The sequence below is a fragment of the Nicotiana sylvestris genome, chromosome 9 (genome assembly GCF_000393655.2).
Source record: "Nicotiana sylvestris chromosome 9, ASM39365v2, whole genome shotgun sequence".
Taxonomy (NCBI): Eukaryota; Viridiplantae; Streptophyta; class Magnoliopsida; order Solanales; family Solanaceae; genus Nicotiana; species Nicotiana sylvestris.
This window is the reverse complement of record NC_091065.1, coordinates 149261517-149278328: the sequence shown is the minus strand read 5'-3', so window position 1 is coordinate 149278328 and position 16812 is coordinate 149261517. Positions and strand designations below refer to the sequence as shown.

Genomic DNA, 16812 nt, shown 5'->3' with positions numbered 1-16812 from the left:
AAATAAAGCACAATAATTATAAGCAATACATGGAAGTAATGAGATCAAGAGAATATGTTAGAGAGCAAAGAGAATGTTCTTATGTGTTTAATATTGAATATCTGATATCCACAAAATGCAAAGGATCCCTTTTATTTATGAGGGGGAATCCCAACATAATACAAATGCATTTATTCCAAAGATATGGGGCTAGTACAACCATTTTAATGTCATGGTACGGGTTTGGACTAGCCTAATAGACTTTGTCAGCTCTAGTCACGTGCCTTGGGAACCTCACACTGATCCACCGACGCCACTGATTTACCCTGCCTCGAGGCTGACCATTGCTTACGCTACCTTGAAATAGATTACTGAGAACTCTTGAGGCCGGAGCCCCGAGCTAAGCTTCAAGCCTTCGGGAGGCAGTATCTTCGAGGAACCTTGGTGACCGTAAAATCGGACCACCGATTTTTGCCGTATACATTGGTGTTTTTGGTTTGCCCTTTGACGGGCGTGATGAAGAAGTGGTGCCCTCTTTCTGAGGTACCGTTTTGGAGGTTTTAGCCATAACTATAACATTGTTTCTAAGAAAGAAAATGAAGAGGCAAGCATAAAGAGGAGATGAATGCAGAAGATGGTTAACTTAGCTCTGAAAACTTGAAGATATAAGTATGAATGACAAATAGTTGAGGTATTTATAGAAGACGTTTGGGCAACGTTTGAGAAGCGGAAGAGTCGAACCAATAATGGTTCGTGGGCTTCTCGATAATCGTGCTGATAGCGACATCTGCGCAGTCTTTGAGTCATGTCATTTAATGCTCTGACGGGCTGACGTCATGATGGAAGTATCGAAGAGGCAAGAATTCAACACTGTTTCTTATCATTTTTACTCTAAGAAACGCAGGGAGTATCTGTATAAGGCTAAAATCAGAGAGTCCAATTTTATAATCATTATGACACTCCATAGCCCGTCTCTAGAAGGCTCAAAGCACAACTCGAGGTTCGACCCCGAGGTTTCCCTATGTTCGACCTCGTGGCAGTGCAAATCAATGGATATGATGAACAAGTGGAAAATTCCCAAGGCACGTGGTTAGAGCTGATCAGGTCTACAAGAATAGTATAAGTCCATACCGTGACATTAAATGGTTGTACCAGTCGTACATCTTTGTAATAAATGCACTTATACTATGTTGAGATTCTCCCTCCTATATAAAGGGGACCCTTATCATTTTGTAAGACACATGGTATTCAATACAAGAATAAGAACATTCTCTGCTCCTCAACTTAAACATATTTTGCGATTGCTCACTTGATTTTATTGCTTACATTTATTGTGTTTTATTGATTGTTCTTCATTTATTACTCATCATTGATCATAAAAAGCCACCATCAAGGACTTCAGAACTGTTAGTTCTTCATCGACCATCCCATTGAGGCGCTTTAGCTCGACCACGAGGCCCAGCGTAGGCCAGCTCGAGACCCCAATTTACGGCTATTCGGTTTGCATAACATACTGTCCTTGAGCTCTTATCTCATTCCCCTAACTTACACTTAGCATCTATCGCTTAACAACTAGCATTAAAATAAATCACGTATTTTTAGAACCACAAAGTCAAATTTAATTGTAATTATCATTTTTAAGGTAAACACTCTCATTGGCAAACACTGCATATAAACTACTTTTGATTAGAAATTATTAGTACTAAATTGAAAAAAGGATTACAACGACCTTCAAAAGAATATTATTCGCCTCACTTTCCAAATGAAAAAGAAAAATAGAAAAAAATAGAAGTTAATATGCGCCTAATAAGTAAAAGATTTTAACTTTCTCACACCAAACGGACTGATCATTCAAAAATAATCAGCGTTTGTCAAGTTAATAAAAAATAGCCACTATTTTACTTCAACATAGACCGGTCTAGCATAATATACTGGAGTTCGGTGCACCTATGTATGAACTTCCAGCATATTATACTGGACCGGTATACTTTGCTAGCTCTAGTATAATATACTGGAGTTCCAGTATATTATATTGGAATTTCAGTATATTATGCTGGAGTATTTTCCGTATTTTGAACAGTGTTTTCGTTCAGATTTATCTTTGCATGAAAAGTGGCTAAATTTTGATGACTTATGATACTGTGACTATTTTTGAATGACTACTTGTAAATCTAGCTATTTTTGAAATTCTCCCTAAAAAGTGAGACTAATAGCTTGAAAAATAAGACTGATAGTTTACCTGCTATATTAAATTAAAATACATGGTATGAAATATGTATATATATGATTTCCATCTAAAAGGTGACGATAAACTTTTGGACCAATTAAGATCAAGAACAGTAAATTATGCATTTCCCTTCACGAGAAAATTCAACATCTCAAGTGGTTCTAGATTTTTTTTTTCTTTATAAAGGAATCCACCATGACGACTAGGATTACGCAGACACGTAAACACAACAAAATAGGAGGTGGCTATTTGTCCCAAGTGGTTCAATTTATCTAACATGCGGGCTGCAGATGCTCTATTTTCGTTTATTGGTCAAACCTGGAAACTCAACTACAATTTTTGGCTTTCGGAAGTATGTGTCCACCCTCTATATAAGTAAACGATATTTCAAAACAGAAAACCCATCAAGTCGAATTACCTTTCTTTCTTGTACTGAGATGGAGTTTCAACACTTGGTTTCGTTCTTGCTATTCATCTCCTTCATCTTTCTTCTGATTCAAAAATGGAGGAAATCGAAAAGGCTTCCACCTGGTCCGTGGAGGCTACCTATTATTGGAAGTGTGCATCACTTGACAAGTGGAGTATCACATCGAGTTCTCAGAAATTTATCACAAAAGTTTGGCCCAATCATGTACTTACAGCTCGGGGAAGTTCCAACAGTAGTTGTATCCTCCCCACACATGGCCAAACAAATTTTAAAAACTCACGACCTCGCTTTTGCATCTAGGCCAGAAATCATGATGGGAAAAATTATTTGTTACGATTGTAAGGACATTGCCTTTTCCCCATATGGTGATTATTGGAGACATATGCGTAAACTGAGCACCTTGGAACTACTTAGTGCCAAGATGGTGAAGTCCTTCAGTCCAATTCGACGTGATGAGCTCTCAAGTCTCCTATCATCCATTGAATCAATGGGAGATTTGCCAATCAACTTAGTAGAAAAACTTTTATGGTTTATGAATGCCGCGACATGTAGGTCAGCATTTGGGAAAGTGTGTAAAGATCAAAAAGAGTTGATAACATTGATTCATCGAGCACAATCATTATCTGGTGGATTCGAGCTGGCTGATTTGTTCCCTTCGAAAAAGTTTCTACATGGTATTAGTGGGATGCGGTCTAAACTAATGGAAGCTCGTAATAAGATAGACGTGGTCTTGGACAACATTATCAATGTGCACAGAGAGAATCGGGCAAATGGAAAATGTTGTAATGGTGAGTCCGGAGCTGAAGATTTCATCGATGTTTTTCAAAGAGTCATGGAGAGCGGCGAATTACCATTTCCTCTAGAAAATGATAACATCAAAGCAGTTATTCTTGTAAGTGTATTTCATTTTTCCCTTTGTCTTTTTTTTATTTTACAAAATATCAAAATTGACGACCATACATGGTGCAGGACATGTTCGTAGCAGGGTCTGACACATCATCTTCAACCGTTATTTGGGCATTAGCAGAAATGATAAAGAATCCAAGTGTAATGGCGAAAGCACAAGCAGAAGTGAGAGAAGCTTTTAAAGGAAAGAAAACATGTGATGAGGATACTGATCTTGAAAAGCTTAGTTACCTAAATTTAGTGATCAAAGAGACACTCCGATTACACCCTCCAACTCCTCTACTTGTCCCGCGAGAATGCAGGGAGGAAACAGAGATTGATGGATTCACTATACCGTTGAAAAGCAAAGTCTTGGTTAACGTATGGGCAATTGGAAGAGATCCCGAGAATTGGGGAAATCCTGAATGTTTTATACCAGAGAGATTCGAAAATAGTTCTATTGAGTTTACTGGAAATCATTTTCAACTTCTTCCCTTTGGCGCGGGAAGACGAATTTGTCCAGGAATACAATTTGGTATGGCTCTTGTTACTCTGCCATTGGCACATTTGCTTCACAACTTTGATTGGAAACTTCCCGAAGGAATTAATGCAAGGGATTTGGACATGACTGAGGCAAATGGAATATCTGCTAGAAGAGAGAAAGATCTTTACTTGATTGCTACTCCTTGTGTCGCGTCTTGATTAACACTGAAATTTTGCACTAGCATTGAATAAGTTTAAGTATAGGTTTGTAATATTTTGTTTATCTTTTCTGTTTCTTCTCCAGTGTTATTGTAACATGATGAGTAATAGATCAAATAAATGAGAACTCTATACGTTTTTCTTACGCCCTCTGATCATCATTAGCTATAAAGACATTTTTATGTTTGAGTGGATCCATTTTCAAGTGAGAGATTTTAAGAAAGTTTGAAAAAGCCACCTTGTAAAGCTGTTGACAATGATGTTTTTTTTTCCAACTATTCACAATGATTCGCAATGGAGGAAAGAAAAAGGGAGACCGCTGATTATTCAAGTGAGAGCAAAACTAAAATATTGCTTTGTTATATTTCGTTTCTGACTTAATGTTCGGTATTCGCACGGGCGGCTATTGGGTAAAGCCAATAAAGCCTAGGCTTAAAGCCCCTAATTTTTGGGGGCTCCACTTGTACCTATAGAATCATAAACTTATATTTATTTTTAGAAAAACAATATGAGATTTGTTTAAAAACAGCGCATACATGCATTATTGTAAAAGGAAAGATATACTACTAAGAACCTTTGACCAAAAAAGTGGGCCCCAAAAATCAATTAAGGTGACGTTGAAAATGCAAATTTTGGAAGAAATCATCACAATTATTCATTTTTTTTTTGTTAATTTCTCCCAACTTGACCTTTCCTCTTCCTTCTCGGTTTATGTTTTACAATACTGAGATCTCTCTTTTTATATATTTCTCACAAAGTTACAATTATACAGTTATATTTTCTTTGTTCTTCCAAGAAAGTCATCTCACAATATTATTCTAGAAAAGCTATAGTTTATAGTATGTGATATTGACGAGTTAGACTTATTTTCTGAATTAATAGTGTTAAGTGAAATTGTACAAGTAGATGATAATATTACAATTTATAATCGATATACTCAATCAGATAGAAAGACTTGATTCTTTAACAAAATGCCTAGATTGTTTATAGAATAATGTTAACAGTTCCTGTAAGTTGCCTCAGCGGAAAGAAGTTTTTCAAAATTAAAATTGATAAAATCTTATTTAAGATCAATAATGTCTCGGGAGAGATTGAATGGACTAGCTATATTATCAATTGAAAAAGAAATATTAGAAGAAATAGATTATAAAATAATTTTTCATAACTTTGCATCTCAAAAAGCTAGAAAAATAGATATATATATATATATATATATATATATATATATATATATATATATTCATTTTTTCTAATTAAGGCCTCTCATTAAAGTTTACTTTAGGCCCCCAATAGTACTGAGCATATATATATATATATATATATGTATATATATATTTGAGATTTTTTTAAGGCCTCTCATTAAAGTTTACTTTAGGCCCCCAATAGTACTGAGCCGCCCCTGGATATTCGTTTTAGCGCCTTAACTGGTCCGGATTCACACTACCCATTAAACGAGGAAGCGTTTTCTATCAGAAATTTTTTTATTCCTAAAATCGAACACAAAACTCTGATTAAGGGTAAAGTTATCTTATCAATCCTATCACAACATTTGCCCATTACTTTATTTTACAGTCGCATGAAGTTGTTTTAAGAGGGAGAAGATAGTATATTGGGCCTAAAATGACGTTGAATGGGCTTTTTTTAATATAATCCCGCGCCAGATGTTTAAAGCATGCTGGGGCAAAAGTTTTCTTGGTCACAAGTAGCAATATGATGATCGTCTAAATTCTATCATAAAATTGTAACTATCACCAGAATTTCATCTGAAAAATTCTAGTGATCTGTCAGTATTTTATGATAAAATCCTTAAGATCACCGTAATTGCTGCAAGCTTTAAAATTTTACCAGCGTACTCTAAAATTCTGACCGTTAACAAAAATCCTACTCAGCATACTTTAAAATTTTAACAAAAAAATTTTCACGAAATTTTTATTATCGATATTAAAATATTAATGTGGGCTTAATTATATCCTATTTGTTTCATTCTCACTAAATTGATATATTTAGTGGTCCTGCCGACATTGCTTATATTGAATATGGCCTTTGAGAATATTTAAGTGCTAATACTTGTTGCGAAAGGTCAATAACAAACGTGAATCTCATTGGGAAAAGAAGAAAGGCAAGTTGCCTCGTTTTCTACCGGTTGCGGCGATGAACAGAGGGAAAAGCTATTTTGTTTTATTAACCACATATACTTTATTAACAAAAATAATTACAGAGCTAGCATGTTAGAGTGGCTGCCCAGGTGGCCAGCATTGTGTGCAACAGTGTTAGTAATATTACATACCAATATTTTTCTACTGAATGTAGTTCCTAGGATCTCTACCCATAGTGCATCATTAGCAAAGATTGGAGGAATTGCCAAAAACTTAGTTCTATCAAAAAGCTTTTTCTTGCTCCTTCCTTTGCTAGGATGTCTGCCACCTGATTCCGTTCCCTGAAATTATGCTTGATGACTGAATATCCCAGCTGTGTTATCAAGGACCTGCATTCACAAATAATAGGGTCATAAGGCAAGTGGCCATCATTTAACATTCTAATGATTTTCTATGAGTCTGTGTTTATGATCAAGGGGTGAGGTTTTGATGAACCGCTAGCTTTAGCCTTTTGAAGAGGGCATTGAGCTCAGCTAGATTGTTACTGGTGAAAGGGAAACCTTTCATGTAACCAATGATCCAGTAGCCCAAGTGGTTTCTAAAGACTCCCCTATGCCCCCTACCCCTGGGTTACCAAAGTAGGAGCTATCAGTATTTAGCTTGTAGGAGCCTCTGTCAGGTGGTTCTCATTTGACACTTATAGTAACCCATTGCTTTTAAGGTTTGTTCCTAGTCAGTAGGTGGTATTAGCTTTAACAATAATAGTATTAGTTTGAACATGCTCTTTTTTATTGTTAAACAGGTTGTTATTTCTGGTAAACCAAATATTGCAGAAGCAGAAGGGTAAAAGGAAGTGCCATTGGATGCCATCATTGAAAGCTTTGTCTTTTAGCATGTTCCATGTTGTATTCCAAGAATAAGGCATGAAATGCAGTGGTCATGGTAGTGACTGATTTGTAGAATATAGCAAAGGTAATTCCAAATTATTTTGGCATTGGCAAATAGGAAAAAAGTGTGATTTATGGATTCCTCTAGATTGTTACACACTGAACAGGAAGGACTCCGTTGAAGGCCAATGTTGTGGAGATACTTATTGGTGGGCAGTCTGTTTGGGCTAGTAACCATGTAAAAAATCTAATCTTATTAGGAGCTTCTAGTTTTCAGATCTAGCTGAAGGTGGGCTCCTAGTCAGAGTGTATTCCACTGTGAGTGTAGGAGGCCGAGTAAGCTGACTTAGAAGAGAATATGTCATTATTAGTGAGCCCCAGATGAGTTTGTCCTCTCTCTCTCTCTCTCTGAGGTATGATTAAGGAGGGTTTGTTGATGGTAAAAGACTGGAACTCAGGAATGCGAAAGGACAGGTGCTCTATGTTCCAGGTCCCATTGTTATATATGGAGGATATCTTTAAGTTATCTACTCCATTCAACTTTGGCCCACTGATAAAGATATCAATGGGCCCCATGTTTGGGATTCAACTGTTAGTGAGGAAGTTCACTCTATTACCTTTGTTGACAACCTACCTAAAGGCTTTGTTGCAGATTTTCCAGCCCTCAAGGATGCACTGCCAAGTTATAGAAGAAGGCTTCCTTCTATTGGTATTTGAGTTGCAGTGCTTAGCAATGAGTGTTTTGGCCCATAATGTATCACGCTTATGGAAAAGCCTCCATGCAAGGTCTCAGTGACAAGCCTTATTTTTTAGCTCAGTTTTTTGGATACCAAGGCCCTCCTAGGGCTTGGGTCTAGTAATGACATCCCAGCTGCTGATCATGTGCATTTTCCTTTTTTTAGCAATAGTCCCCCAGATGAAGTCCCTTTGAATTTTATTTATCGTTTTGCATGTAGAGATGGGGAGCATGATGAAATGCATGACATGGCTGGGATTACTAGCAATGCTATCTTTTGCTAAGGTTGTACGCCTGCCATGTTTAGGAACCTTGTTTTCCAGCCAGCCAGCTTGGAGTTCATACTATCAATTATGAACTGAAAATCCCTATGAGTAGGTCTTTTGTGAAAGATAGAAAGCCCGGCTATTTACCAAAGTTGATATTGGACTTAATGCCTAGTATGCTGTAAAAGAGGTCCATGTCTTTCTTGGTGGTATTTTTGGAGTAGATCATTTTTGACTTGATCATGTTAACCTTTTGGCCAGAAACAGAGTTGAAAGAGTTTAGTGTTCTGATGATGATTTCAAAGTTCTTCCTGTTAGCTTTGGCAAACAGGGTGAGGCCATTGGCAAAGAAAATTTGAAAAATCTTAGACCCATTTCTACTGATAGATATTGAAGTCCAACTAGTAAGTCAACTAGGGAAAAGCTATTAAATTGCTCTACTAAAGTAACAGTTAAGAGGCTTTCTTCACAATTTCCTATTACCACCGAGTTATCAATAAATTAAATTTCTACCGGTTGCAATCTAAATTTTATCACTTTTTTCTACTTTATTTTTATTTTTTTTCTTTGTAAATAAATAATCGATTCATAAAGTTAGTATTGGGACGCCTTCTTTACAATTATTAATCGTTAAAATAACAAGAATTATTGTATCACTCTTATTTATTTTATTTTTTTGAATTTTTAATTTTGTATTGGTAAATGACTTTTTTAGTTTCTAAGAAATTTAAGATTTTTTATAACAAAGAATTTGTCACTCTTCACCTTTTTGTTCTTTAGTTAAAACGGGGAATCGTAGAATTTGGTATACTACACTAATCATAGTTTACCAATATATAGTATACCAAGAATGTAATAATACAATGATTCAACAGTAATCATGGTATACCAATGTGTAGTATACCAAGAATATTAGGTATATCACTTAACATACTCAAATAAAGTATACCATAATTTAACACTATTCTTGATAATACTATTGTGTAGTATACCAAGAATATGAGAATACTATGATTCAACAGTAATCATGGTATACCAATGTGTAGTTCCTAGGCTTAGCAGGCATCGTATTTACAATCATTTGGTTGCATTTGTGAGGGGTAGCATTTGCGCACCATATGTCGCATTTGCGACTTTGCACCTGAACAAAAAGATGGGGCTTCGAGACTTAGTCTTATTTTATCACATTTTGAGCCCTAAACTCGGTGGGAGGCTATTTTAGGAGGGGGTCTTCATACAAAGTTATTGGCTAAGTAATTTTGAACATGATTATTTATGACTTTTAACATCTAAACTATGAGATTGAAAAAAAAATATGGGGATTTTTGACTATATTTTTGAAAAAAAAAATTTAAGATTTGAGAGTCGATTTGGACTCAGATTTGAAAACCAAATACATATTTGGACTCGCAGGGTTATGGATAGTCGAAATCTACCCTTCGACTCGGATTTTGACCGGACGGGCCTGTGATTGACTTTTGTTTACTTTTCGAGAATTACGTAAAGATCTTAACTTTATTAATCGAAATTGAATTTTTTGGTATTGTTTGGTATTACTAAGTCGTTTTAGACTAGATTTGAGCCGAGCAGAGGTGAATTTAAAGAAAATATTTTTAGAATATTGATTTGGGTTATTTGAGGTAAGTATCTTGCTTAACTTTATGTGGAGGAATTACCTTTAGGATTTTGTATAATTTATATTGTTTGTGCTAGTGAAACGATGTGTACACGAGGTGACGAGTGTGTACACGGACTTTTATATGGTTCATTACCTGAATAAACATTAGGATATTAATATGCCTTGAATTGAGGTTGTTGATATATGTAACAAGCTTTGTTTTGAAATACTCCCCGCACTTTTATGTTATTATTATGATTATTGTACACATTGTTATTCAGTCATGGGCTATATCTTGTTGTAACCTTGATATTGTTGTTTTATGATGTTGTGGCACATGTGTACGTGTTTTGCGGGTTGATTGTTGTTGTGTGGGGTAAGATGTGCATGTGCCAACATAAGGGAGGTATTTCCTTGTGATGTGCATGTGGAGAGATAAATGGTTATTTATATGCATGCGGCGACATAATAGTGGCATTCCATTGTTAATGTGCATGCGGCGACATAAGGGTGGCTTGTTGGGAAATGGTATGGGATATATCTGGGTGATTCTTTGTTACTGTTCATGTGTTAGAACTACGGGTTGATGTTTTGACACAAACTCTTAAATGTTTCCACCTTATGCTTTATTAGTTTTGGTTGAATTCAATATGTTTTCACATGCCCCATTCCCATTAATAATTTGTTGGCGAAAATGGATCATTTTACATTATGTTATTGTATACATTTTTCGAGGTTTCAGATATTTATTCTATTGTCTATCGTACACATTAGTGAGTGTTTTGACTTGAACTCATCACTACTCTATCGATGTTAGTCTTAATGCTTGTTGGGTACCAACTGTAGTGTACTCATACTATGCTTCTGCACATTCTTTGTGCAGATGAAGGTATTTCAGATCGAGCTGATTGATAGGATTGTGTGCTAGAGCTGGTTGGAGATTTCAAGGTATCCATGTTGTCCGCTCGTAGGCCTCGGAGTCACCCTCTTTTATTCCTTTATTACTATTTATGTATCTCAAATAGTGATGTATTTTTGACAAATTTTATATAATTCATGTAGAGTTTATGACTCAGTATTACCGGATTTTGGGAGTTATGATTGTTAGTTTTCTCGTTTGGCTATGTTATGGCATTTTGCGGATTTTATTTAATATTTAAGTTGTTATATTCTGTTTGATTTTGTCTTGTGATAGTCTTACCTAGTTTTAGGAACTAGGTGTCATCACGACCCTTAAGGTGGGATTTTGGGTCATGACAAGTTAGTATTAGAGCTCTAGGTTCATAGGTTCTAGGAATCATAAGCAAGTTTAGCTGAGTCTTGCGGATCGGTACAGAGGTGTCTGTACTTATCTTCGAGAGGCTACAGAACTATTAGGAAATTTCACTTATTTCATTCCTTATCGTACGGATTTATGATTTTGGAGTTTGTGTCTTTGTCCTTTTATTCTCTCACAGATGGTGAAGACACGAGCTTCGATTATAGATGATGTAGCACCCGATGTCGGTGTTGCAAGAGACCGGGGCAGAGGTCGAGGTAGAGGCAGAGCACGTGTCGTAGTAAGGGGCCATGCTAGGTCCGCGACTATGGAGCCACAAGTAACTCCGATTGTGGAGCAGACAGCCGAGGCACCTGTTGCTACCCCTAGACTTCAGGAGACTTTAGCGCACTTTCTGAGCATGTTTGGTATCTTGGCTCAAGCAGGGTTGATCCGAATTGCACCAACTACTTCTCAAGCTGGGGGAGGAGCTCAGACTCCCGTCGTCCGTACTCCAGAGTAGCGAGCTCATATTGATCAGGCTCTGGGTGTTATGTCGGTGCAGCTCGTGATTGTGGTTCAGCCCGAGGTTAGGCTAGTTGCGTTAGCGGAGAAGCAGAAGAGGTTAGAGAGGTTCTAGAAGTATCATCCTTCGCATTTCAATGGCGGAGATTCTAAGGATGAACAAGGTTTCTTAGACCAGTGTCACCATATTCTACGTACTATGAGTATAGGGGAGTTGAGCGGGGTCGACCTTGCTACTTTCCAGCTGGCAGGGCCGGCACATAGATGGTGGAAGACTTATTGTGGGGAGTAGGCCAGTTGGCGCAGCACCAATTATTTGGACTCAATTCACTGGTCTCTTCTTGAGGGGGTTCATTCTGCAGACCCCCAAGGATCCGTTGTGCACCGAGTTCGAGTAGTTGCGATAGGGGAGTATGACTGTGTTCGAGTATGCTATGAGGTTTATTAATTTATCTCGTCATGCACCTACTTTAGTTTTCACTATTAGACAGTAAGTCCACATGTTTATTGAGGGACTCGATTATAGTCTCATATTTGAGATGGCACAGGAGTTGGAGACTAAAGCTCTATTCTACCAGATTGTGGAGATTGCTAGGAGGATGGAGATTATCCATGGGTAGGAGAGGGAAGATAGGGAATCCAAGAGGCCTCAAGGTTTTAAAGCATTCATTGGTTCCCATTCTTCAGCTACAACTCATCATGGAAGAGATTTTATCAGCCGACAATTCAGTCTGCACTTAGGTTACTAGTAGTGCTCCAACTAGTTAGGGACCTCAGGGTATTCATATTGGGCAGCCATCTTCCCAGTGCACCTTCTATGTGGGGTTCCTACAATGGTTATTCTAGCCGTCGGGGATAGATTCAGTACCAACATTCACGCCTGCAGAGGGGTTGTTTCGAGTGGGGTGATACCAGCCACATGTTGAGAGATTGTCCCAGACTTCGGAGGGATGGACCTCTGCAGGCTATGGTTTTTGATCCAGTTGCTACTCCACTTGCACAGCCAGCTAGAGGTGGAGGACAGGCGAGTAGAGAGCGTCCTAGATGGAGAGGCCAGGCCCATTGTTATGCTTTCCCTGGAAGGACTGAGGTCGTTGCAGCAGATGCTGTCATTACAGGTATTATTCCGGTCTGTCATAGGGATGCATTAGTTTTATTTGATCCGGTTCCACTCACGAGTTGTATGTGACTGTCAGGGTGAGATTTTGGATTGAATCATAGTACCTTGAAAGTCTTCTTATCTCGTTATTAATGTTTCTTATTCCAATGGTGATGTACTTATTTAGACTCAAGTATTATTTGGTTGTAGTAGCCCATGACTTGTATTACAAGTTTTTAAGTAATGAATCCAAATATATGATTAGTTTTTCAGCCGTAGTCCAAAAAGTCAATCAATTTATTAAATTTCCAGTTTAGGCTTAGAGATTAATCTCATAATTCTCAAGTTCAAATCTTTCAAATCAAATCTAACCTATAGTTTCATGACTTAAATTCCAAACAAGGTTGTGATGGTACCTAACCCCAAACTATTAGGTGAATCAACATGCACAACCAACAAATCTGGATACTAGACATAAACAAATCTAAACATAAATAACATTATAATATAAACCTAATCTGATAATATGTAAGTGCGGAATAACTAATGCAACCTCATGAGTAATCCAAAAATCTATTGGTTACTTTAGCCGTACTTACATTTAAGAGAAGTCTATAGGAGTAATTGACAATGTTACGTTGTTGCACATTTTGCTAAGGTTGAAGGTGTTTGAGTGAAATTGGACGCAGAAAACAATAGAGAAGCTGCGCGCTTAACTTGGATACGAGATAGGTGAGGCTTTTAACCGATTGATTGCTTGCTTTTTGAAAAGTACTAGCACTATAATACGCGCATTGTGCGTGTACTTCGTCTCAATACATATAAGTTTTTTAAAAATTACATAAATACTATATTAACTAATTACACTTGAGTTATAAAATAAGTTTTAAGAAAAAAAATGTGAGTTCTTAAAATGATAATTGTCGACTTTATTCAGCAACTCAATAATGAAAAAACAATGACAATATAGAAGTCATCAATCATCTTAGTTAATATTTTCGATTTAAGATTTATTCATTTCTAAAATTTCACAAGTTTTCATGCTTATCTTCTACTTAGGATATAAAATAAAAATTAAAAAAATTATATAATGATGAACATTGATCCCATTTAGCTAGCTCATTATGAAAAAATCATGCACATAGAAATCCTTATATGCCTTATTGTGATTTTTAGGACTTCTTTTGGAATATTTTACAAAAACTATTACTGTTCTGTAACTTAATACTCGAAACAAACAAGTGACACAACTGTAGTTCATTGCAATTCTCCAAAGGTTTTTCAAATAAAGCAAATTAAAATATTAAATCTTTTGATCTTTTAGACATTTGGGAATGTAAATGTTGGCTCAATAGCCCGATAAAGAAAAAAATAAGTGATAATGTAAATTAAAGTCTAAAAATTGACCAGAGTTAATATTTTATAATACATCACTTAATAAATAAAAAATAGGAACTTATCACTTGTTGGACAAACGCAAAAGAAAAACAAATTAATAATAACTCATTTAGAATATATTTTGTCTTCTACTATTCCCTCCTTATTACTTTAAGTTTGTAGTTTTATCAATTTGACTCTCAATACTATATTGTAACTAATTTTTTTTTATTTCTTATACCCTCAATATTATTATGTACACTACAAGTTTTGAAATTGCTTATATGATGAATTTGTAAAATATTTGAATTGAATTTTCTATCTAATTAGTTGATTCAAAACTTATTTTGTTAAATTAGTTCAAAAATTTAATTATTCATTCTCATCATTAGAGCAAATAGTTTTTCTTCATTCAGATTCTTTATATTAATTAGATCATCTTAACTTTAACACTTAAATATAACTATATTATTGTCCAATAAAAATTCTATGTTCAAAAGATAAAAATATCGATATGACATTTCACGTAGAGAATTTTAGTTATTTTTAAAACTTTAAATATTAGAAAGATAATTAAAGTATAAAAATTTTTCAATGTAAAATCTATTTGTACATGATAAAAATATTGACAAACATATGATTATAATAAATTCTAACATTTAATTATTTTTTACCACTTTATTAGAGTGTAAAATCCAAACTATGTTTAAGTAAAATGCAAAAAATAAAAAAGTGACTACTACCTGAATCATAATGTTTACACGCGTTTGAGATACAAAGTTGGGGTGAGATTAATCTACATAATTAAATAAGAAAAAAATTACTAATAAGTAAAGTTTTAGTTGATTTCAAAGTCCTAAATATTAGAAAAATAATTAAATGACCATTCCTAGATAGTAGGGAATTAAAGTGAATATTTTTAAATATTAGAAAATAACAAAATGACTATTTGTCTAGTGTAAACTTTGATTTTAAAGAGTAAAAAAGGCGAACAATATTTCGCTAAGGGCCTTCTGCTTTTAATATAATATAGATTATTTCAATTTGGCATGACTATTTTAGAATGATATCGGTATATGATGTAGCAAGATTGTACTTGGCAATGACTACTACTATATCCGTCTCGATTTATGTAACACTTTTTATTATTTAATCAATCTAAAAAAAGATATATTTTTATATTCGATAATAATTTAACTTTAATTTTTTTTTTTTTTACCTTTACTTAAATAATTTCTAGCCACAAAAATTTTTATAGTTCGTTTTGAACCATAAATTTAGAAGTGCATAGTGAAACACCTTTAAATAAATCGAAAGAGAGGGAGTAAATAACTACTAAAAGTGACTACTAATTTGTCCTATTAAGCTTTAATGGGTAATAACTCTTACGTTTTTTACCGTAAGAGCAAACTAACAGTAGAAAGCTTTTTCATTGATGCTCTTATTCTTAATTTGTCTTATTTTCTTAGACATAACAAATCTCTTGTCACGACTTAAAATTTCACCGGTAGTCATGATGACACCTAATTTCTAAGATTATATAACGAGTTTGAATTTAACATAAACAGAATAAAGCTCCAACAAAGCCAATACAGAGGTACATAAGTCAAACTCCCAAAACCAGGTAATACAAAGTCATGAGCTCTAAGCTGAATACATAACGAGTCTCAAAAAGTACAATACTATTTGTAAGTAATAAAATAGTATGAAAGCAAGAGGAAGGGACTCCAAGAGTCAGCGGCATCCATGCAGCACTACCTTATACTCTCGTACAGTCAAAAGCTTACTCTCGAGGTCTGCTACCCCCAACACCCGGATCTGCACAAAAATATACAGAAGTGTAGTATGAGTACAGGATAACATGTACTCAGTAAATAGCAAGACTAACCTTGGTGAAATATGACGAGGTTTAAGTCATGTGATACTCACTAATTAGAGAACCTGTGCAATACATCTGATAACTTGCAACAAGAATATAACAATGAAACTCAAAAGCAGAAGATATCAACTCAATATAGATAAAATCGTCCTGACAATCAAATCTTCAAATGATAACAGAGGCATAGGATAACATGTTAAATATAACGTGAAAATATATTTAAATGCATAACAAGGCATAAAGAATACAGGTGTATGAACAAGAATTCCATCCTTATACCGTCACATGAACATCAACAGTGGAATGAAACCCTTACATCCCACGCATCATCAACAGTGAAATGTCACCCTTATACTTCACACAATATCAACAGTGAAATGCCACTCTTACACTATGCACATCATAATCAATCACAACAATCATGGTACCGTATTCCGCGTGCACGCTATCAAGAGAGAAAAATGAGAGAGCGGCCCTAGGGGGATGGATCCTTATCCACACGCTGCACGAAAATAACCCATGCATAGTAATAATCACAATCACACGGCAAAGACCTTGTGCCCTAATATTATCAGACTCGTACGACAAACACCTCGTGCCAACACCCAATCAATCCGCTCAAATTATCCACATGTGCTATGACATAACAATGCTATGCCAAATTGTCATCAAAAGACATGCCCATAATTCGTCAACAAGGACATGATAATAATAAAATACGGATAAGTATTCAACATATAAATCATGACTATAGCTAAATCAATTGTAGCAACTAAGTTCATGTAGTCATAGAATGATTAAACATGTTTCATATAAAACAAATCATCAAGATAAGGCATATTAGAAGCCTA

The 16812-nt window shown here is 35.4% G+C and overlaps 1 protein-coding gene across 1 annotated transcript; it reads left to right on the top strand.

The window, feature by feature from the left end:
- The first annotated feature begins 2541 nt into the window (after nucleotides 1–2541).
- On the top strand, nucleotides 2542–4365 carry LOC104241233 (premnaspirodiene oxygenase-like). Its single transcript, XM_009796154.2, has 2 exons — nucleotides 2542–3525; nucleotides 3603–4365. The coding sequence occupies exons 1-2, from the start codon at nucleotides 2644–2646 to the stop codon at nucleotides 4218–4220; spliced, it is 1500 nt and encodes a 499-aa protein (XP_009794456.1). The 5' UTR covers nucleotides 2542–2643; the 3' UTR covers nucleotides 4221–4365.
- The last annotated feature ends 12447 nt before the right edge of the window (nucleotides 4366–16812 follow it).

Excerpts from the sequence above, each read along its gene's own strand:
- LOC104241233 (XM_009796154.2), top strand. The coding sequence starts at position 2,644 with ATGGAGTTTCAACACTTGGTTTCGTTCTTGCTATTCATCTCCTTCATC. Across the intron at positions 3,526-3,602 it reads ACATCAAAGCAGTTATTCTT|GACATGTTCGTAGCAGGGTC; the intron begins GTAAGTGTATTT and ends TACATGGTGCAG.